Source organism: Mangifera indica, chromosome 12, assembly GCF_011075055.1.
Source record: "Mangifera indica cultivar Alphonso chromosome 12, CATAS_Mindica_2.1, whole genome shotgun sequence".
Lineage (NCBI taxonomy): Eukaryota > Viridiplantae > Streptophyta > Magnoliopsida > Sapindales > Anacardiaceae > Mangifera > Mangifera indica.
In genome coordinates this window covers 6,409,939-6,433,373 of record NC_058148.1, presented here as the reverse complement: position 1 = coordinate 6,433,373, position 23,435 = coordinate 6,409,939, and the positions used below count along the sequence as shown (strand labels likewise).

At 32.9% G+C, this 23,435-nt stretch overlaps 1 protein-coding gene and 1 non-coding gene across 2 annotated transcripts; both read left to right on the top strand.

Moving 5' to 3' along the window:
* Positions 1–9,462: 9,462 nt before the first annotated feature.
* On the top strand, positions 9,463–9,912 carry LOC123230377 (uncharacterized mitochondrial protein AtMg00810-like). The gene has a single exon (XM_044656566.1). It carries the CDS (start codon positions 9,463–9,465, stop codon positions 9,910–9,912), a length of 450 nt encoding a protein of 149 aa, XP_044512501.1.
* A 9,058-nt stretch (positions 9,913–18,970) lies between these two features.
* On the top strand, positions 18,971–19,077 carry LOC123193774. Its single transcript, XR_006497136.1, has one exon. It is a non-coding gene; the product is annotated as a small nucleolar RNA R71 (small nucleolar RNA).
* The last annotated feature ends 4,358 nt before the right edge of the window (positions 19,078–23,435 follow it).

The following is a 23,435-nucleotide window of genomic DNA, read 5'->3' as shown; positions in this document are numbered from 1 at the left end:
ACTACAATGGTAATGACTTTGACTTTTATAATATAGGATCTTGTGAATATTAGAACGATAGGACTTGAGACATTATCAATTAAAGTTAGTTGTTTATGTTAAGGATGAATTGTATTGATTTCTTTATAACCATTTGATGATATGGTTGACTGGGCTTTAATGATTCCTCTGGATAAGGTTGAACATCATCTCCAATATGATGTTAATTTTAGACATTCTTGATCTTTTGAATTCCTTTATGTTTTGTTGGTGAACTAATCCTAGTTGGGCTAAACTATATGGGAAGACTAATTATTTTTGCACATTTGCAAGGAAATTGAAATTGCTTTCATGGTCAATAAAGTCCAGACATTAAACATAAAGATGAAATATTAGTTTTGTCTTTGTTTTATGATAATAAGAGTTTTTAAGTGGTGGCAATGAAATTGTAGTTGCCACCATGACATGGGTTGAAAACCTCAATAGTTGTGCTTAGGATTTTAGGATGATGCATATGACTACATTGTAAGACTATAAGGCTATTTCAAGGATGTTCTACTTGATTCGATTACATACTAGTCAATAAGATACCATAGGAACCAAAGAATTCCAGGTCTAAAATCATTTTCAATATCCCTGACTCAAAAAATGTTGAGATAAAGATAATCAAAATAAATTATAATATTTCTAAGAAGGAAAATTTCTCTTTGGGACAAGACCTTGGTCTGGTAGGTAAGCATATATTGTTTGGCTTCCTTGTGAATGTCTTTAGTGAGACTAGAGAGGAAGAGATTTCTTGAAGTAAAAACTCATGATTAGTTGTCACGAAGGGATGAAGTAAAATATGGAGACAATGTAGCAGTAAAAGTATTCACCTCTCTCTTACCTAGCGTTGGATTCGAATTAAGCTTATATGACTCGAGTCTGAGCTTGGATCAAATGAGCCAAAACGAGTTCAACTCAAGCGAGTTTAAGTTCGAACCTGAAAGTTCAACATTTTCGAGTTTGAGTGGGTGTTCTGTCAAACTTGTAAACTTAAAAATTTTGATACAAAATAACGTTGTTTTAATTAATATACATTAAAATGACGTCGTTTTAATAACAAGTTAAATTAAAAGCTCGATTTGAACTTAAATTCGAGTGAAACTTGAATTTAGCTCTTTTGAAACGAGTCGAGTTTAAACTTACTTGAAGCAAGCTCAGATGAGCTTAAAGCTCAAACGAGCTTGGTTTGACTTGAATCTACCCTACTCTTATCTCTCTTGAACAATTCGATTAAATGTTATAAGAATGTAATATTGGTTACTGATGGTGTACTCTAGTGAATTTTTTTTCAATTTTATTCGAAGTCATTAACTAAGATCATACGAGAAAAGTGTGATAATATATCTATATTGGAATAAAATTTTCTAGTACCACTTGAGTACAACTAGATTTTTTAGCTACCAGTTATATCTAAAAAAACCAATTGGAACTAAAAAAAATCCAAATGGGCATATGCACTATGGCTTATCATAAAGAGTATACATCCCTAAAGTTGCTTGCTAAACTAATATAAACAATTAATATTATATGAGCAATAATATGAGTACTCATTTTGAGTATACAAATATGTACATATTTGTATGTATCATTATATGATTGAATGTTATTTTATCTTTAATTTAAAACCAATCAATCATATAATGACATATATCAAATATGTATTAATTTGTATACTCAAAATAAATATAAGTAGTTTTATTAATATTATATTCCTATATTATGTAATCGTGTTGCTCAAAAGTTAAATTTATTTATAGGATTATATCTCTAGTAGAATGTAAGATCGATTAATATAAAGTGAAATTTGGGAACATTGTGTCACTCCACCCACTCACTCCACAACTAGTCATGGACATCAAATCGTTTCGTAGGATCAAGTTTAGTGAGATTATTAATCAACTTGCATGAACCAATTTTTACACCGAGTGATTACTCTCAATGCAAATTTATTGTAAACACATAAATATAGTAATGGTTAATTGCTCTTAAGTAAATGAGGCAATCAACAAGTTCTAGGTTTGACACTATCCAAGAAACAAGATCATTTTTTGGAGCAAGAAGCTGACAATCTGAAACATCAATTTCTTATTTATTACTACTGTAGCATTGATAAAAAGAGTACACAAACAGGTAAGGCCAACATAATTGAGTTTATCTTAGGGCAATTAGTCAATGTAAAAAGTTGTTCATGCAAATTATATAATGATCCATGAAAAACGAGACAAAGATTTTTGCCTACAATGGGTTGTAAACCAAATTCAGCAAACATAATATTTGATCAATTTGGCCAACTCTAATCAAAACCTAGTGATTGGGCCAACACCACTCATTAACCAACAAATGTCCGTATTTCATAACTTATGGAAACTCAACCAATTTGGCTAATTCTAGTCTAAACCTAATGAGTCAGTTGACACTACCTTATTGGCCAACCTTCTTTATAATGTTTTCTAGCCAAAACTTGGAATCCAATTGAATACATGGGTTTTAACAAGAAAACGTAGGCTAAATATATAAAACTTGGATTGGAATCTAAAGTGAAGGTACTAATCATTTATAACCCATCATTGATATACTACTCAATCAACAATAATATATATAACAACAATACATCTTTAACACAGAAAATTAGAAGTAGAATAACGTTACATGCCTTAAATTAGAAAACAAATAAATGAAGATCAAATGAAGATGGAGAGCCAATAAAATAGGGTTTTGTTTAGATTCAATGGTATTTTTGTTATTGAAAATGAGGTAAAAAGTAATATTTATACAAGTTGATGTTGAGATTATGTGAACTCGTTTAATTTCTCTGGTTTGGACTTGAGTTGGCATATTGTTTACACCAACTTAAGTGCAAACTCAAGAAATTACTTAAGTTCACGTAATCTCTATGTCAACTGGGAAAATACACTAGTTGTAGAAACTAGCCAACAATTCACATTTCTTTCTCAAATCATGTAATCAAGACATTACTAATGAGGCAACTACAAAGATGGTTGTTCTCCCTTGAGACTTTGGCAATCCTTCTATGAAATCCATTGTAAGGCCAGTAAAGACCCTTGGAAGAGTTGGTAAAGGCTGCAACAATCTAGGTGAAGCCAAGTTCTTCGGCTTATACTCCTAACATGTTGGACACCCTTTGATATAGTTTTGAACACTCCTTCACATTCCTTTCTGGTAAACCACAACTGCTAACTTCTTAATAGTGGTGGTGACACCTAAATGTCCACGATGGCTGAGTCGTGGAGCAAGACCAATAGCTGCTCTTATAGAGAAGGAATATTGTATATCACTAGCTTCCTTTTCCTCCTTAATTAACCATTCTGCCACTCATATTTGCCAAATGTCGCAGGGTCTTTTTCTTTAGCTATAATAACAGTCTATAAAATATTGATCCTCTTGCCACCCAACTCTAATTTTGGCCATAAACTCAAGTATTATTACAGTGGTCAGATAATTGAGTTCCACACTAGAGCTCCTGGACAAGGCATCGGTACCCACATTTTCCTTGTCCTTCTTATACCTGATCTCATAGTCAAATTGCATTAGTTTGGCCACCCAAGCTTGTTGTGAAGTGGTGGTCAATTTCTTCTCAATAAGGTACATAAGACTTTGGTGATCTGTCCTAATAATGAAGTGTTGGTTTCTAATATGGTGCTCCCACTTTCATATGGCAAAAATGATAACCAACATCTCTTTCTCGTAGGCTAAAAGAAGCTGATTCCTGGGAGACAAAGTCTTGCTGATGTAGGCTATAAGATGAATTCTTTGGATGAGTACTACGTGATGCCTTCACTAGAAGCATCTGTTTCTATCAAAAATTCCTTGGACGAATTTGGGAGAACTAAAACAGGCACTCTATTGAGACAGAATTTGAGTTTATCAAAGAAAGCTTGAGCAGCATCTATCCACATGAAGCCATTTTTCTTCAAAAGATCAGTCAAAGACTTAGTAATTAACCCATAACCTTTGATGAACCTTCTGTAATAACTTGATATGCCCAAAAATCCTCTCCATTGCTTCAGGTTTTTCAACACAAACCAATCTTTTACTGCTTGAACTTTTTTCAGATCAGTTTTAACTCTAGGTGAACTAATAAAATACCCTAAATATTCCACTAAAAAAGCTACAAAGATGCATTTGCTTCTCTTGGCATACAACTGGTTTAAATCCAGAAACTGTAGCATAGTTTTTATATGTAGCAAATGGTCTTCCTTACTTTAACTATAGACTAGAATGTTAATTAAAAAAAAAAAAACAAGAACAAACTTCCTTAAATGAGGCTTGAAGATACAATTCATAATATTTTGGAAGGTGGAAGGAGCATTGGTAAGGCTAAAAGACATTACCAAAAATTCATAGTGACCTTCATGGGTTTTGAAGGTTGTTTTGGCAATTAAGGAAGGATACATCCTTATCTACCATCAACCTGACCTAAGGTCAATTTTGGAAAAGATAACAACCTTTCCCAACTTATCAAAGACTTCTTCAATCAAAGGAATTGGGTATCCATCCTTAATGGTTGTTTGGTTTAAAGTTCTGTAATCAATGCACATTCTTCAAGTGTCATCCTTCTTTTTAACAAAGACAACTAGGTTAAAGTAGGGGTTAGCACTGTATCTAACTATACTAGAGTTCAACATCTCCTTCATTAGCTTTTCAATAACATCCTTCTGCACTTTTCCATATCGGTAAGACCTCAAGTTGATTAGTTGAGCTCCTTTTGTTTAGGATGACTTGATGGTTCTAAAATCTCTCTAGTGACAGTCGTATTTGTTGACTAATTCAACAACTTAGCTTATTACGTGTCTTTTTTAGACTTATTCAGCAGGTTTGTTGCTCATTTTAGTCATAGTCTTATGAGTTGTCCTTGTCTTTAGGAGAAAATAATTGAGATAAGTTAATATTTTATTTGTTACTATTTTCCAACGTCACAAGTCTATATAAAGGCTTGTTGGTGAATTTTCAGTGTACTCTGCCACTCATTTAATAAAGAAGAGATTAGAGTTGTTTTCTCAAAATATTTGTGTCCAGTTTGATTTTTTTTCTGACTAACAATATTGTGGTATCAGAGCGGGGTTCAAAAGGCAAAAGAGAGAGAGTGTGCAAAAGAAGCAGAGAAAAACAAAAGAAAGAAAGAAACGCCAATTGCAGAACAGAACAACTAGAATTTGACAAGTCTAATGGCATTCAATAATAATGCTAGTCAGAACATTCCCATTTTTAGTGGTACCAACTATCAATTTTAGGCTACGAAGATACGAACTCTTTTTAAGTCTCTAGATCTATACGACTTAGTTGAGAATAGATTCGAAGAACCTTCAGAAACCGATCCTGTTTTGAGATTGTAAGCAACCCAACGAAATGAGTTGAAGGAAAAGCAAAAAAAAGATGCTAAGGCTCTACACATCATTCAACAAAGTGTAACAGATAATCTATTTTCGAAGGTCATGGGAGCAGATACTTCAAAGGAGGCATGAGACTTGCTCAAAGAACAATATAAGGTGTTGAGTATTGTGAAAATAAGACTGTAGTCACTACGACGAGAATTTGAGACTTTATGGATACAACCCATTGAGTCAATTCAAGAGTTTTTAATAAAAATAGATTCTCTTATGAATCAAATCCGATCCTTTAGTGAAGAATTACCAAATTAAAAGATTGCTGAGAAGGTGTTAAGGAGTCTTCCCCCAAAATTTGATCATGTTGTGGCAGCTATTGAAGAATCCAAAGATTTGTTAGAATATACATTAGTTGAACTAATGGGCTCCCTTGAGTCTCATGAATCTAGTTTAAATAGATCAACCAGGATGCCTCTCGAGCAAGCTTTTCAAATGAAGATGGATGTAGAGAAACCTTCAGATGGTGTAGGAATAGTTAGAAATAGTAGCAAGCGTGGACGTGGGTGTGGTCAATCATATCATGGAAGAGGTCGAGGTTAATCAAATGGTCAAGGGAGAAATCAAGCATGTTCTCACTGTGGTAAAACTAATCACACTGAAAAAAATTGTTGGTATAAAAACAATGATAAAAATGTTGTTAAATGTTACAATTGCAATAAGTACGATCATATTGCAAGAAACTGTGAGGAGAAGTAGCATGCAAATTTCCATAATGAGAATAAAGAAGAAGATGATTATGTTAATAATTTGTTTGTTGCTTGTTTGATTGCTAAAATTGGCTTGTCTTCTGAAATTTGGTTCTTAGATAGTGGTTGTAGTAACCACATGACTGGTAATAAAAATTATTTTGTGAAGATTGATGACTCGTGGAATTCGAAAGTCACTTTGGGCAACAATAGTCAAGTAAAGGTGCGTGGTATAGGCACGATTTCTTTAGAGTGCAAAACTAGCAGGAAACTTATTCACAATGTTATGTATGTGCCTAGTCTAGCTCATAATCTTTTGAGTTTGGGTCAATTATTGAAGAATGGTTATTATGCCACATTTGACAACGGAGAATGTTTGATCTTTGACAAAAAAAACAATAAGCTGGTGTATTCCGTGAAGATGTCAACAAATAAAATGTTTCCCATCAATTTTTCACATCTTGATTTTAATGCCTTTAAAGTCTCATGTGATGATGCAGTGTTGTGGCATAAAAGATATGCACATCTTAGTTTTGGTGGGTTGAATATACTGCATAAAAATAATATGGTGTCAAACCTACCATTGATGCAGTTCATTGATGCAGTTCAAGAAGGAAAGTTTTGGAGAGCTAGCAGACCGTTAATGCTTATTCATGCAGACATTTGTGGTCTTATGCAAACTCTATCCTTGAGTGGAAGTAAGTATTTTCTCATTTTTGCTGATGATTTTTCGAGAATGACTTGGGTGTATTTTTTGAACGAGAAATCAGAGGCTTTCAATTATTTCAAACAAGTCAAAGCAATCGTAGAAAAGGAATCTGGAAACTCAATCATAAAATTAAGGACTGACTGTGTGGGTGAATTTACTTCCTAGGAATTTCAATTATTTTGCAAAAATGTTGGTATACAATGATAATTAATGGCTAGCTACACACCGCAACAAAATGGTGTAGCAGAGCGAAAAAATAAAACCATCGTTGAAGCAGCCAAGAGTATGTTACGAGACAAGAATCTTCCAAACAAGTTTTGGGCAGAGGCAGTAGTTACAGCAGTGTATATAATCAATCGATCACCAATACGAGCATTTGAAGAAAAAACTCCTTATGAAACTTGGTGTGGTAAACGATCAAATGTGAGACACTTGAAGATCTTTGGATCCATTGCCTATGCTTTTGTTCCAATAGAATTAAGGAGGAAATTGGATGAGAAAAGTGTCAAGTGTATTTTGATCGGATACAGTGAAGAAACAAAAGGCTACAGGCTCTTTAATCCCATCACCAAAAAATTAATTATTAGTCGGGATGTTATTTTCAATGAAGATGAAGCTTGGGTTTGGGAAGATGATGCTCTATAGACCTATAAAAAAATTTCAAATGTTGATTCAGAGTTTACAAATACTCTTTTTAATGTTCCTTTTACTACATAATCTACTATAGATTCTCCTCCAAAAAAGGTAAAAAACTTATCAGACATTTATGCTTCCACAAAATTTGTCTCTTTTGCTGCAGAGCCCATTTGCTTTGAAGATGCAGTCATTAGTGAAGAATGGGTGAAAACAATGGAAGAGGAGATAACAACCATTGAAAAAAGGCCAAAGGACTATTTCCCACCCAAGGTATGCTGCAATCTCAAGTTTTCACCTTTTATCTTTGATAATACCAAATACCCACCCATGAGTAGTTAAAATTAACGGAACCCTAATCCCTTGAAATTTTATCTTTTTTTACCCCTCTAAACTTTAAAAACTAAAAGTTTTCCCTAACCTAAGTTTTAAAAAATAGCAGTTTCACCCTAGGGTTTCGTTTTGAAATCTGTAACGACATCTCCAGCTCCATTGTCAACGACCTCTCCCTCCCGAAGCATCCTCTCATTTTGATGATCTCTTTCCTCCCATTTGGACGTTCGATCGACGTTAAAGAAGCCTTGGAAGACGAAGTTCTTCGTCTTCCCAAACAAAGATGAAGTTGTCGTCTTCGTCTCAGAAGACGGTTGTTTTCCCAGAGGTCTTCTTCTAGGAAGACGATCGTCTTCCCAGACAAAGACGAAAAAGACGAAGTTCTTCGACTTCCACGACTTCTTCAAAGCCGATCGGGCATCTAAATGGGAGAAAAGAGATTATTGAAAGGAGAAAAGGCTTCAGAAGGGAGAGGTCATCGACAATAGAGCCGGAGATATCGTCGAAGATTTTAAAACGAAACCCTAGGGTGAAACTGCTATTTTTTAAAACTTAGGCTGGAGAAAAATTTTAGTTTTTAAAGTTTAGGGGGGCAAAAATAGATTTTATTTTAGTTTATTTTTAATATTATAGAGAAAATAACGATTTTACCCTTACCACTGTTAATTTTAACTGCTCATGGGTGAGTATTTGGTATTATCAAAGATAAATGATGAAAACTTAAGATTGCAGCATATCTTGGGTGGGAAATAGTCCTTTGGCCTTGAAAAAAATCAGACATGGACTTTGGTAGACTTGCCAGAAAAGAAAAATGCAATTGGCTTGAAATGGATCTATAAGTCAAAGTTCAATCCAGATGGTACCTTAAACTGCCATATTTTAAAACTTAGGTTGAAGAAAAATTTTAGTTTTTAAAGTTTAGGGGGGAAAAAATAGATTCTATTTTAGTTTATTTTTAATATTATAGAGAAAATGACGATTTTACTCTTACCATCATTAATTTTAACTGTTCATGAGTGGATGTTTGGTATTATCAAAGATAAAGGGTGGAAACTTAAGAGTGCAGCATACCTTGGGTGGGAAATAGTCCTTTGGCCTTAAAAAAAATCAGACATGGACTTTGGTAGACTTGCCAGAAAAGAAAAATGCAATTGGCTTGAAATGGATCTATAAGTCAAAGTTCAATCCAAATGGTACCTTAAAGAGGAATAAAGCTTGACTGGTTGTGAAGGGTTATTCTCAAGTTCCAGGTACAAATTTTACAGAAACATTTGCTCCTGTTGCACGCTTAGATATAATGAGGTTAATTTTAGCTATAGCTGTTTATCATAATTGGCCTATCTTACAATTAGATATTAAATTAGTCTTCCTTAATGGTGATTTAATTGAAGACATATATGTTGAACAACCCAAGGGGTTTGAAGTTAAAAGAGTAGAACATAAAGTGTATAAATTACACAAAGCACTCTATGAGCTCAAACAAGCGCCACGGACATGGTATAGCAAAATCGATTCTTATTTTGCTAAAAATAATTTTTAGAAAAGTGTTAGTGAACCCACTTTGCATATTAAGAGTTGTGGAGATGATTTTTTGATAGTATGCTTATATGTAGACGATATAATTTACACTGGAAATTCCTTTGAGATAATAGAAGCCTTTAAAAAGTCCATGATGAAGACTTTTGAAATGTTTGATTTAGGACCACTTCATTATTTCTTGGGTTTAGAAGTTGTGAAAGATGCAGGTGGAATATCTCTTTATCAAAAAAAGTATGTTGTGGATCTTTTGAAGAAATTTGGAATGTCAAATTGCAAAGCTACCAATACTCCACTTAATGTGAATGAAAAATTGACTTTAGATGATGGAGTTAAAAAAACAGATGAAAAGTATTTTCAAAGCATGGTGGGCGGTTTGATGTATCTCACAAACACACGACCAGATCTTATGTTTGCCGTAAGTCTCATCTCTCGATTTATGCATAGTCCAAGCAAACATCACCTTGGAACAGCCAAAAGAATTATGAGGTATGTCCAGGGAACAATCAGCTATGGGATCAAGTATGAGCAGAGTACAAGCAATGAACTTTGGCTTTCACGGATAGTGATTGGGCTGGTTGTTTAAATGATAGGAAAAGTACAATAGGATATATTTTTTGTCTGGGGACTAAAGCAGTTTCGTGGATGTCAAAGAAGCAACAAGTCATTGCCTTATGTAGCACAGAGGCTAAATATATAGCTGTTACAGCCACAACTTGTCATGCAGTCTGGATAAGAAGAATATTGCAAGATTTGAAGCATAAGCAAGCTCAACCAACAACAATTTTTTGTGACAATAGATCCACCATTGATACCACAAAAAATCTAGTTCACCAAGGAAAAAGCAAACACATTGAGACCCGATTTCATTTCATCAGAGAACTAGTTACCAAAGGAGAGATTAATTTACATCATTGCAAAACTGAAGACCAACCTACTGACATGTTAACAAAAGCTTTAACTGAAAGCAAAATCAAGAAGTTGCGAAGTATGGTTGGAGTAGTTTCCCTTGCTTGAATTAAGGGGGGGAATGTTGACTAATTCAACAACTTAGCTTATTATGTGTCTTTTTTAGACTTATTTAGCAAGTTTGTTGCTCATTTTAGTCCTAGTCTTATGAGTTGTCCTTGTCTTTAAGAGAAAATAATTGAGATAAGTTAATATTTTATTTGTTGCTATTTTCCAATGTCACAAGTCTATATAAAGGCTTGTTAGTGAATTTTTAGTGTGCTCTGCCACTCATTTAATAAAGAAGAGATTAGAGTTGTTTTCTCAAAATATTTGTGTCCAGTTTGATTTTCTTTCTGACTAACAACAATATTGGTTTCGCAAAAACTCTCTCATACTTCTCCAACAATTGATCCAATTCACTCCACTCAAGCACTACCTCATCATGCACCACATGCAGATCATACAATTGACTTTCCATGTCTTTATCAGTAGCCCACAACAATGTATGGAAGCAAGTTATTGTTTCATCAATAATTTACACAATTGATTATCTCCAATCAGGATCATTCTTGTCTCTTTATCTCCCTACAAATGGAACTATTGTCCTTCCAACCAAAACCTCATAGTTAGGTTTCTAAAATTCCACATAATATATCCCAAGTTGGCTAGCCATTGAGCTCCTAGTATGAGATCATACCTATCTAGAGATAGGCTATAAGTGTCTATATAGAAAATCTGACTTTGGATCTTCACACAATGTTGTATATTGGAGATCATAACCATTGGCTACTATCACCCTTACTCCATCCACTTTCTTCACTGAGTAACCTAACTTGTGAGTAGTTTGCTCACTCAAGAAGTTGTGTGTACTTCTTGAATCAATCAATATGTATAATCACCTCTGAGATTCTGATACGAGTTCAATAACTATTTATGTGAGCTCTCATCGTAACTCTTGTGCTCGTGTGTCATTAGCCATTGCTACTTCTTATCTCTGATACCAATGTTGCATACATTTGCCAAAGTGCAAAGAATAAAAAATTAGTTAAGCAAACAGAAGAAAAAGAGAGAGAATTATTTGAAGGGAAAAGAGAGAGAGAGACATGATTTTAGCCATTAAAAATTTAAAATTTCATTCATCTCTCAACATTTTATCTATGTGTTTTGTATAAAGACCATTCACAATTTTATTTAGTAATCAAACAAATGACATCGTATTTGAACGAAAGAAAGGCAAAATAGCAGTTGTCCAAACAACATTGTTTTTCTTCTTCCTTTTTAAACTGAAATTTCTACTAGTTTAATCAAAAACATCATTGCTTTTAGGAATTAAGTATGGGCTTCTTTTAGCAATGCACAACAAGAATTTTGTTTTCAAAGTTGTATATTTATATGTTTTTTAGAGATGTAAGGATTTTGATCTAAACAATTTTTTATACCTTCTTTTGATAAATATTCGATTTAATTAAGGAAACAAAAAAAAAAGACCATTAAAACAAATTTCTACATTAAAATTAATGATCTAATAAAAACCAAATTAATCCTGTTTCACTTTTGAATTACTTTCATTAAACTTTTAGTGCTCGACTTTTAAATATTTTAACTTTAATGATATTAACAGATAACATGATAAATTTTCAATACATTCAAATATATACATACATATATATATATATATATATATATATATATATATATATATATATATATATATATATATATATATATATATATATATATATATATGTATGTATGTATGTATGTATGTATGTATGTATGTATGTATGTATGTATGTATGTATGTATGTATGTATGTATGTATGTATGTATGTATTACAAAAACAATGGAAAAAGTGATTACACTAGGGGATAAATTTGAATTTCAAGAAGAAAATCTAAATTTCTAATTTGAAATTAAGAAAAAAGGAGTATAAACAAAATTAAGGAAAATTAATGTAAAAAAAAAAACAAAAAACATATTAAGTTCGAAAATTCAGACTTTTTGTCTACTTATTAGACACAACTATTATGTGGTTGTGAGTAGGAGTATGTATAATTTGATTCAAACTGTAAAATCGGATCAAATCATTCAAAAATTATGGTTTAGTTTAGTTTAGATTATAAAACGGTTCAATTTGGGTTAAAAAATTTTTGAATAATGGTTTACGATTTTGGTTGTGATTCGGGCAATTTTCGAGCTGAACCAAATCTTAAACTGTGTATATACATATATTATTTATAATAACTATTAAAACCCTTAGTTATTAACTCATCTCACCAAACTTTCTTTGCTGCTTTAGTTTCTCCTTTGTCGTTGCAATACTAGACTTTCTCCCCTGCATTAGTTTCTCCTCTACTACTACAACATCTACCTTGAATCTCTATCATCATCATGGTTCTTTCTTTCCAGAAACCATAGCTCTATCATTGTCTTCCTAGTTTTAGTTATCATCTGAAGCATCGGTGAACTTGTCGTCACTCAACTCCTCATTGTTGTCATTGGTAAGTCATTAGTTTACTTCAAAGACATCAATAATTTGAGATCTAGTAGATTTAGGTATTTAAAAGTAAATGCTCATAATTTAACAAAGATTCAGTTGAGGAAAGGTTTGTCATTCTATGTGATTTGGGAGAAAATTTCTTAATAAATTGTATGCTTTGTTAGATAATAGTAGGGAACATGATTTGGTTCTTACCCAAAAATTTTGAAGCTGCCCTTTGTGTTTTCAGTATTTGTTTAATTGAATCGTAATATTCATGATTTTGTAGTAGTTGAGTTTTTGCACTTAAAACTTAATCATCTGAAATTTTTTGGCACTGTAGCTACAAGTTTCTAATATATAATATCCATTGTAGGTGTTGGTACGTGCTGTCGTTGACACCCAAATTAAATCCTAAATTCCTGCAACAAAAATGTAGTAAAGGAAAGTAGGGATCGTTCCCTCGAAGAGCCTTGATTAGTATGTCGCCACAAATAATCGAAACAAAGAAATAAATGGGGGTTTTGAACTGAATGCAAATTATAATGGAAAACAATAAATAAAAATTCAGAAAAATAATCTAAAAGGAATAAATCGATTTAACAAACCTTGGTCTTCGGTCACATCCACCATTGGAACTACGATTGATCATCAAAACAAAATATCAAATTAATTAATTGAATATTCGTTGTGGTATTAAATTTACCTGTCATTCCTTACGATTAGTTAACCAAAAACATGTATTCCAATTAACCCTTATTGATTAATAATTCGGATACGATCCCGAATTTAATTAAACAATAGCATTATGAATCAGAAAGACCAACGAAGCAAGACAACACAAACGTACGACGTTGCATTTAATCTAGTTGATTATTTTCTTAGGATTTAAAGTTTCTGACGCAACAAATGATAAACCTAGTTGCCACTTCGATTAGATGGATTGAACAATTACGGATTCAGCACCTAAACTAGCAATAGATTATATTAATTGATAAACTAATCGCGCGCCTTAGAAATCAACCAACACAATCAATAACAAATAATTCAGAAAGATAATCAATACTCAAATAATCAAAAAGATGCATTAAAGAACAAAATAAATCTCACAATCATTGTAGTTCCATGGTTTCAGATCCCTTCAACCAAGATAAATTATTCAGCCACTGTAGACCATGCTTTTCTCTCTAATTCTCTAATTACAATGGTTGATCATTCTCAAATAAAAATAAGAGTATATATATTATCTTCCTACTAAAAATCTGGAAATTGAAAGTGAATCCTAATCTCCTAATCCAATCAAGCAAAGTGATACATATCTTCCCAAAAAGAAAGGAAAAGATATGTATTTTTAATAAAAATCCTTCTTCCAAAAATATCATTCCTTATTTAGCTCAATTAATCCTATTTTCCAGCTGGTATTATCCTTTTCCTAGGAAGCAAATCTTAATATTTTCTGGACTCTTGCAGCTGATCTGGGCGTTCAGATCTGCTTTCCGGATTCTGCTCTCATCTTTCACGTGCCCATGCCTAGTCTGCATTACGAAATTTCCAGTTTAATATATCTGCTCCAGTTTTTCCTCTTTTTGGCCCTATTTATTCCAAAATTGCTTAAAGCTTCCTAAAAGCAAAAAGATAAGTAATTCTATTAGATTGCATCAAATTTCCACACAACACAAGGAAATTATAAATCAAAATAGTAACAATTAATGGCCTTATCAAATTCCCCCACACTTATCTTTTGCTCGTCCTCGAGTAAAACAAAAACAAAACAAAACAAACTCAAAAAGGTTCCATCAATCTCTTTTCTCACGATACCAAAAAGTGTGCATACCTTAAAATTCAAACCAATCAAGATTCAAGCATCAACACACATCATTATCAATCTTTACAAGGAAATATGCACAAAGACAAATCAAGATAATCGCATTCTAAAGCATGTATAAAGCTTTGGTGAATCATCCTCACAGTTTTCACTCATATCACTCATGTGTTTAATGGTTCGGTGTTTCGCTCAAATTCTTCCAATGCAAACATTCTACCATAAGCTTGCTCATGCACCGAATCTCCATCACTTAGATTATATACATGCATAAATCAAAAGGACTTTATTTTAGGCTGTAATGTGGTTTTGGGTAAAGGTGAGGATTAATGGATACAAAAGGTTAAAACCATGAATATTAACAAAACATTTAAACACATAAGGGGAACAAAAATGTCAAGCTAAAGCCACCACATTCACCACATTTCTTTGCTACTTGCCATTGCCTTTCTCTTCTCTCTTTTTCAACTTCTTTTCTTTTTTTTTTCTTTCTTTTCTGTTTTTTTTTTTTTCAAATGTTACAACATTTTTTTTTATTTTATTTTATTTTATTTTTAAAAATAACTAAGAGAATTGGGTAGCAAAGATAACAATATAAGGCAATCTCAATAGCACTCTTCATGCCAACTTCTTTTCATCATCTCTTCTTATACAATTAAGTTCCCTTTTCCCCCACATTTAAATTTCTCAAGACAACAAATTCACCAAGCAACAAATTTTAGTTTAAATGCCCTGCTAATTTTCATGGTTGGGTGAGGATATTTGCTTGAAGGCTTGGGTTTGTAATATGGTTTTAGCACAAAGAATCAAGAGCTTTGTAAGGCTCAAGGGGTTAACTAGGGAAATTTAAAATAGGTTGGCTTTTTAAGCTAAAGGGTTTAAACGAGAATGCCTTTATCATTTTCATGCATATTTATTTCAATGTGGTCTCGAAACGGTTCAAAGCAAGTTATAGAGATATATTCACATGAAAGAATATCACTCATCAAAGAAAACATAGATTGATACGAATGTTTCAATCTTTTTCGGCTCAAAACTCACGGGTTAATTAAATTCACCTTAACTTCAAACAAACTCAAGCACTCAATTATCAAAATTTGTTTAAATGCATACCCCTAATTAATCTAACAAATCAGTGTACAATGCTCTCCTATTGAATCAGCTAAATTCCAAGGCATGCATACAATTTAATTCATTCAAAGTGAGATTAATGGACTGTTTAGCTGATTAAAAGCAGGGAGGGATACACTAGCTACCATAAAAATCAAACTTTATCCAACAAGGAGCAGCAACATAGACAAAACAAAGCAAAAATTTTAGGCATAACAGAATACGCCTAACACAAGGAAGACAGAACAAAAAAAACTGACAGAGAAACAAAATAGAATAAAAGCAGAACAGAGAAGACTAGAGCAGAGAAGAACAGAACAAGTAAACAAAACAGAGCAGAAAAAAATAAATAAATAAAATAAAACTGAAGGACAGAATAGTACACAACAGAAAAATAAAACACAAATAAACCCTCCCCCACACTTAAACCAAACATTGTCCTCAATGTTTAAACAAAACAGAATATAATGAGAATTAAAATTTAAAAGAAAAGGGAAAGAAGACTTCACTGGATTTGGGGAAAAGGAACAGTAGTTCGAATTTTTGGAGAGTTGCAATTGATGGAGGATTCTTCAGATTTTGATAACAGCTCTGGTGTAGGAGGCCTCCGATAGGTGGGTTTTTACTGCTCTTTGATGCTTGTGAACGGGTTCTGACCATGGCGTTGCAGAATGAGGAAAAGGGGCTGCTAGGTTTTTATTTTAGTTGGAGAGAAATTGTGAGGCATAGGTTTGGCAAATATGGTCTTTGGAAGCATATAAACCCAGCCTTATAATTACACTAAATCATATGGCCCCCTTGAATTTAAGAAAATAGCAAAGCAGAAGCTAGACTTTTGACAGAAGCACATGACCCAGTTCCAGAATACCAAAATGCAGATTTCTCCCCTATGAACATTTACAGACAGCTCACTGGAACCTGCAGGAGGAAGAAGACGATTGAACAGTAACATGAAAATAAATTAAAATAAACCTAAGCGAAAATCATAAAATAATTGCTAATTAAATATCTAAAAATCATAAACTGAAATTTAAAACTAAAATTGGAAAACATAAACCAAAATTAAAAGCAAATGTCTAGAAAATTAAAATTGCAGCATTAATCAAAATAAGATTGAAAGCTTGGGTTGCCTCCCAAGTAGCGCCTTTGTTTACAGTCATTGGCTCGACGTAATGCCTTAATCTATTTATCCGGGATCTTTCAGCTCCATTTCTCTGATGTTTTCAGCTGACACTCCTTTGTAAAACAGTTTGAGTCTATGGCCATTAACTTGAAATACTTTTGATGTCGCTAAGCTCTGAATCTCTAGCTTCTTCGGAATTTGCACCAGTTTCTCTTCTTGCTGCTCATTTAACTTGCTGGAAATGATCACTGGTAAGGTTTCCTCATCTCCAAGGTACACATTTGTGAGGTGATTTGGAAGAGATTTCAGCTCCAGCTCTGGTGCCTGCAAAATAGAAGGTAACAATTTTTCATTAGGCACTGGCAGCTCAATATAAAATAAATTACCTGTATTTTTCAGCTCTCTGAACCCATTCATCTTTGTCCCTGCATTCTGCACATCTGAAATTAATTTAAATTCATCTCTTTCTTTCAAAATATTTTTATGGTTAGCCATCTTTAATTCATCATCACCATCAAGTACATCCTGCGCTAGAGAATCAATTAAATCAACTGAATACACAGGAAAATCCACATCAGAATATTTCATAGCATCATAAATATTAAATTGGACAACTTCACCATCAAACTCCATGGTCAATGTGCCTTTGTGAACATCAATTTTCATTTTAGCTGTTTTCAGAAAGGGTCTTCCTAGTAACATAGGTGCAGATTGGTCATTATTTTCCATGTCAAGAACATAAAAATCAGCTGGAAAAATTAATTTATCATTAACCTGAACAAGAACATCTTCAATTAACCCCTTGGGATATACATTTGATTTATCGGCCAACTGAATAACTGTGCCAGTTTTTTCTAACGGTCCAAGATTAAGAGCAGAATAAATAGAATATGACATTACATTAATAGATGCTCCTAAATCTAACATGGCTTTTTCAATTTTTGTGCCTCCTATTGTGCAAGGGATGCAAAACATACTTGGATCTTTACATTTTTCAGGAAGACTCTTTCGAATTATAGCTGAAACATTTTCTCCTACCTTTATTTTTTCATACCTTTTGAGTTTTTGCTTTCTTTTCAATGTACACAGCTCTTTCAAAAATTTAGCATAGCGAGGCACTTGTTTTATTGCATCAAACAGTGGAATATTGACTTCACACTTCCGAAAGGTCTTATATAAATCCGCATTGCTTTCACACTTCAGTTTTAAAGCTTCAGGAAAATGAGGAACAGGTTTGTATTCGTTGAAAGGTGGATATTTACCTGTCGCTACCTTTTCGGAATGATTCTTTTCTACTAACGTTTCCTCTCTGTTTTCCGCTTTTTGTGTTGGTACAGGTGGTACAGGTGGTACAGGTGGTTCTTTAATTGGCATCTCCAACTCTTTTCCACTTCTCAGCACTATGGCGCTAGCATTCTCCTTTGGGTTCACCACAGTTTGTGACGGTAGTTTACTTGAATTTTGTGCTTCCAGCCTACTGATTGCAGTAGCCATCTGACTCATTTGATTCTCCAAATTTTGAATACTGGTTCTTGTTTCCTGCTGAAATTTCACAATGTTAGTAGCCATAGTTTTAACAATCTCCTCAAGAGATGTACCTGAACCAGAATTTTGGGTTGGTTGCTGTTGTCTAGGAACATAGGGTTGCTGATACGACTGAAAATTATTTGAAGGCTGACTCGTATTTGCATTCCCATAACGAAAATTAGGATGGTCTCTCCAACCAGAGTTGTAGGTATTTGAATAGGGATTATAATTATGATTTCGCTGCTGCTGTCCTAAAAATCTGCCCACTGCATTAGCATGTTCAGAGCAGTTCTCCTGAAGTGTTGGGCACATATCAGTTGGATGTCCTCCTACCGAGCAGATTCCGCAAACTTTCGCTACCTCTGTTTTTCCTATAGCCATTTGACGTACAAGAGTAGTTAGATCATCAAGTCGGCTTTCAAGAGAAGATATATTTACCTCATTGACGTGCCGAGACGAATGGTCTAATCTATTTCCAAATTGTTATGAATTCGACGCCATATTTGCAATTAAGTTTCGGGCTGCTTCAGGTGTTTTGTCAGCCAATGCTCCACCACTTGCTGCATCAATCATATTTCTCTCATTCGATAAAAGTCCTTCGTAGAAATATTGAATAAGCAGCTGGTCACTAATTTGGTGATGTGGACAGCTTGCACAAAGTTTTTTAAAGCGCTCCCAATATTCGTATAAAGATTCTCCACTCTGCTGCCTAATGCCACAAATTTCTTTCCTTATGCTGGCTGCTCTTGATGCTGGAAAAAATTTCTGCAAAAATAATTTTTTCATCTCATGCCAAGTAGTGATACTTCCAGCAGGTAGATAATACAACCAATCTTGCGCATCATCTTTCAAAGAAAACGGAAAAACCCTCATCTTGATTTGTTCTTCAATTACTCCATTCGGTTTCATTCCGGTGCACACCACATGAAATTCTTTTAAATGTTTATGAGGATCTTCACCTGCAGAACCACGAAAAATAGGTAAAAGATGAATTAGTCCAGATTTTAATTCGAATGTAGTATTAACATCTAAATTCGGAAAAGTAATGCAGTGTGGTTGTTGATTTAAATTTGGAGCAGCAAGCTCTCTTAAAGTCTGATTTTCAGCCATGTTTTCCTCTGTTTCGTGAACTGATTTGTGTGCTTGCAGTCTCCTTTTCGCTTCTTTTCTCAGCCCTTTCGTAGTCTTTTCAATTTCTGGATCAAACTGTAAACTAGCTTGTTTCAAAGATCGCGTAACGAACATACAAAGTAAAAACTCCCCGGCAACGGCGCCAAAATTTGGTACGTGTTGTCGTTGACACCCAAATTAAATCCTAAATTCCTGCAACAAAAATGTAGTAAAGGAAAGTAGGGATCGTTCCCTCGAAGAGCCTTGATTAGTATGTCGCCACAAATAATCGAAACAAATAAATAAAGGGGGGTTTTGAACTGAATGCAAATTATAATGGAAAACAATAAATAAAAATTCAGAAAAATAATCTAAAAGGAATAAATCGATTTAACAAACCTTGGTCTTCGGTCACATCCACCATTGGAACTACGATTGATTATCGAAACAAAATATCAAATTAATTAATTGAATATTCGTTGTGGTATTAAATTTACCTGTCATTCTTTACGATTAGTTAACCAAAAACATGTATTCCAATTAACTTTTATTGATTAATAATTCGGATACGATCTCGAATTTAATTAAACAATAGCATTATGAATCAGAAAGACCAACGAAGCAAGACAACACAAACGTACGACGTTGCATTTAATCTAGTTGATTATTTTCCTAGGATTTAAAGTTTCTGACGCAGCAAACGATAAACCTAGTTGCCACTTCGATTAGATGAATTGAACAATTACGGATTCAGCACCTAAACTAGCAATAGATTATATTAATTGATAAACTAATCACGCGCCTTAGAAATCAACCAACACAATCAATAACAAATAATTCAGAAAGATAATCAATACTCAAATAATCAAAAAGATGCATTAAAGAACAAAATAAATCTCACAATCATTGTAGTTCCATGGTTTCAGATCCCTTCAACCAAGATAAATTATTCAGCCACTGTAGACCATGCTTTTCTCTCTAATTCTCTAATTACAATGGTTGATCATTCTCAAATAAAAATAAGAGTATATATATTATCTTCCTACTAAAAATCTGGAAATTGAAAGTGAATCCTAATCTCCTAATCCAATCAAGCAAAGTGATACATATCTTCCCAAAAAGAAAGGAAAAGATATGTATTTTTAATAAAAATCCTTCTTCCAAAAATATCATTCCTTATTTAGCTCAATTAATCATCTTTTCCAGCTAGTGATTATCCTTTTCCTAGGAAGCAAATCTTAATATTTTCTGGACTCTTGCAGCTGATCTGGGCGTTCAGATCTGCTTTCCGGATTCTGCTCTCATCTTTCACGTGCCCACGCCTAGTCTTTATTACGAAATTTCCAGTTTAATATATCTGCTCCAGTTTTTCCTCTTTTTGGCCCTATTTATTCCAAAATTGCTTAAAGCTTCCTAAAAGCAAAAAGATAAGTAATTCTATTAGATTGCATCAAATTTCCACACAACACAAGGAAATTATAAATCAAAATAGTAACAATTAATGGCCTTATCAGGTGTATATAATGTGAAATTAAATATATTTAGTTGTTATAATCCTAGTTATATATAAGTGACAAACGTATATATGTATAAGTTAATCTTTTTAATTAATATTAGTAGGATATTATCTAATATATAGTTTATCAAATTTTGTAGATGGAAGACATAAATGATAAGTTTCCACTAATTATGTCTTTTGATCATTTGAAAGTTTAATTGAACTAATATTTGAAAGTTGTTGACTATTTTTTTCTATATTTTGTTTAAGTTTTCTGATATTGCTAGTAGTAATCTAAAAAATCAATATGTTTTGTTTGTCAAACTTCTGAAAACTTGTGGATGTGTGTTATATGCAGTTTTGTAGGCTGTGAGAGGTACAATTTTAATCCTTTTTCTCAATGATTGTAATCTTTTAGTTAGATGTAGCTTTTCTCATATGTTTCTTGCTAAAAATATTGGTGTTGGCATAAAGAAAGGCATGCTATAATTCACTGGAAGGCAACAAAACACTGCTATTTGCTTGAATTGGAAAAACAACGTATTTGGGATTATGTTGGTGATAATTGGATTCACAGACTAATTCAATCCAAAATTGATGAAAAATTAGTTGAGTTGAATTCTCATTATTCACATACTAAAGATAATTTTGGAAGTTGTGATTGTGATTCTAGAGCTAGTGAGGCTCTTTTAAACAACAAAGTTGAAGAAGTAATGTTTTCTGTTAGCTTATCTTAGAATATGTTCACCATTATAACAATAAGAATGATTATAATTTTTAATAGTATGCTTAACATTTAAGTTATATTTCATGTCGTAGTTACCAATAATTTATTTATTTATTATTGAATATGAAATATTGAAAATAAATGATTTTTATTTAGTTCAAATAGTAAACTAAACCGTATATTTTCAATTTGATTTGGTTTGGTTTGTAATTTAAAATAGTTTGATTTGGTTTTGTAACACCCCAGATCCAATAACCCGGCCCACTGTCAAGTTATTGTCCACTTTGGACACACAGTCCATCATGGGTTTGCTAATGGGCTTTGCAACCCAAAACGCGTCTTAACAGTTTAAGGAGCTCACAGACTATTTAACCAATCAAATTCTCCCACCACTAACCAATGTAGGATCCATAGACAGAGCACACACAGAACCAGCATCTCTCCCGTGCTTTATCGATGTGGGATTCGCCTAAGGGTATCACATATACCCCCCCTTACGGGACTTAGCGTCCTCGCTGAGGTTTGCCCCATCATCGTTCAAGAGGACACGCGGAGTTGCTCTGATACCATTTGTAACACCCTAGGTCCAATAACCCGGCCCACTGTCAAGATATTGTCCACTTTAGACACACAGTCCATCATGGGTCTGCTAATGGGCCTTGCAACCCAAAACGCGTCTTAACAGTTTAAGGAGCTCACAGGGTATTTAACCAATCAAATTCTCCCACCACTAACCAATGTGGGATCCATAGACAAAGCACACACAGACCCAGCATCTCTCCTGTGCTTTGTCGATGTGGAATTTGCCTAATAGTATCACAGGTTTAAATTTTTTTTAAACTGTTTTTTAAGTTTGGATTAAAAAAATATTGTAAACCGTATCAAACCAGATTGTGCACACCCGTAGTTGTGAATTTAATAATTGTATTTAGGTTTTGACTTGTTCAATATGATGAGTTCTGTTTTGAAATAATGATTCGATTTAAATGAAATTCTTCATTCAAAAAAATATATCTATATATTATTTAATTTGTAATAATTATATTTTTATTATTATTATTGATGACGTGACTGTCAATGCAAATATATGTTTATATTGCTTGAATGAAATTTGTTATGATAAGGTGTTAATTTGAACATGCCAGGTAGATTTGAGTAATAACTAAGAATATATATTGAATATGTGGAAATTATAATAATCGAATATTATCTTAAACGTGAAAAGTGCAGAGGCGGCTTATTGATCGTGCCCCATGCATCCACTATTTTTATTTATTTTTTCAAGTCTACGTTCAACGAAATCTTCTAATCACTAAATGAAGAAACTTTTAAGAATTTATTACAATAATACCTAAAAAGGAAATAGAGTTTGAATTGGTCAAACTCTATTAAATTTAAATATGGCAACCTTGTTAGAAATTTATTGTTGGATGCATTTAATAATGTTTATTTGTTACAATATTGCTTATTTACAAATATTATTTAAAATTTTGTATTGTCATTGATCTTAAACGTGTTATAACATGTTAAACCTTTCGATAAAATTATATATATTTATTTTAAATATATAGGTAAATATAAATACATATATATATATTTATGTACTTAAAATAAATACGTATAATATCACTTTAAATCTTTATATTTCCTAAAAATTTAAGATAATGTAAGATATATTGAACTTTTAAAAACTCATCAGAAATTACCCATAGTAAATAGGATTAAAAAAAAAAAATACCAATAAACGATAAACAAGTAAAA

Bases quoted from the DNA above. Each gene is read 5' to 3' on its own strand.
- LOC123230377 (XM_044656566.1), top strand. From the start codon at position 9,463: ATGAAGACTTTTGAAATGTTTGATTTAGGACCACTTCATTATTTCTTG.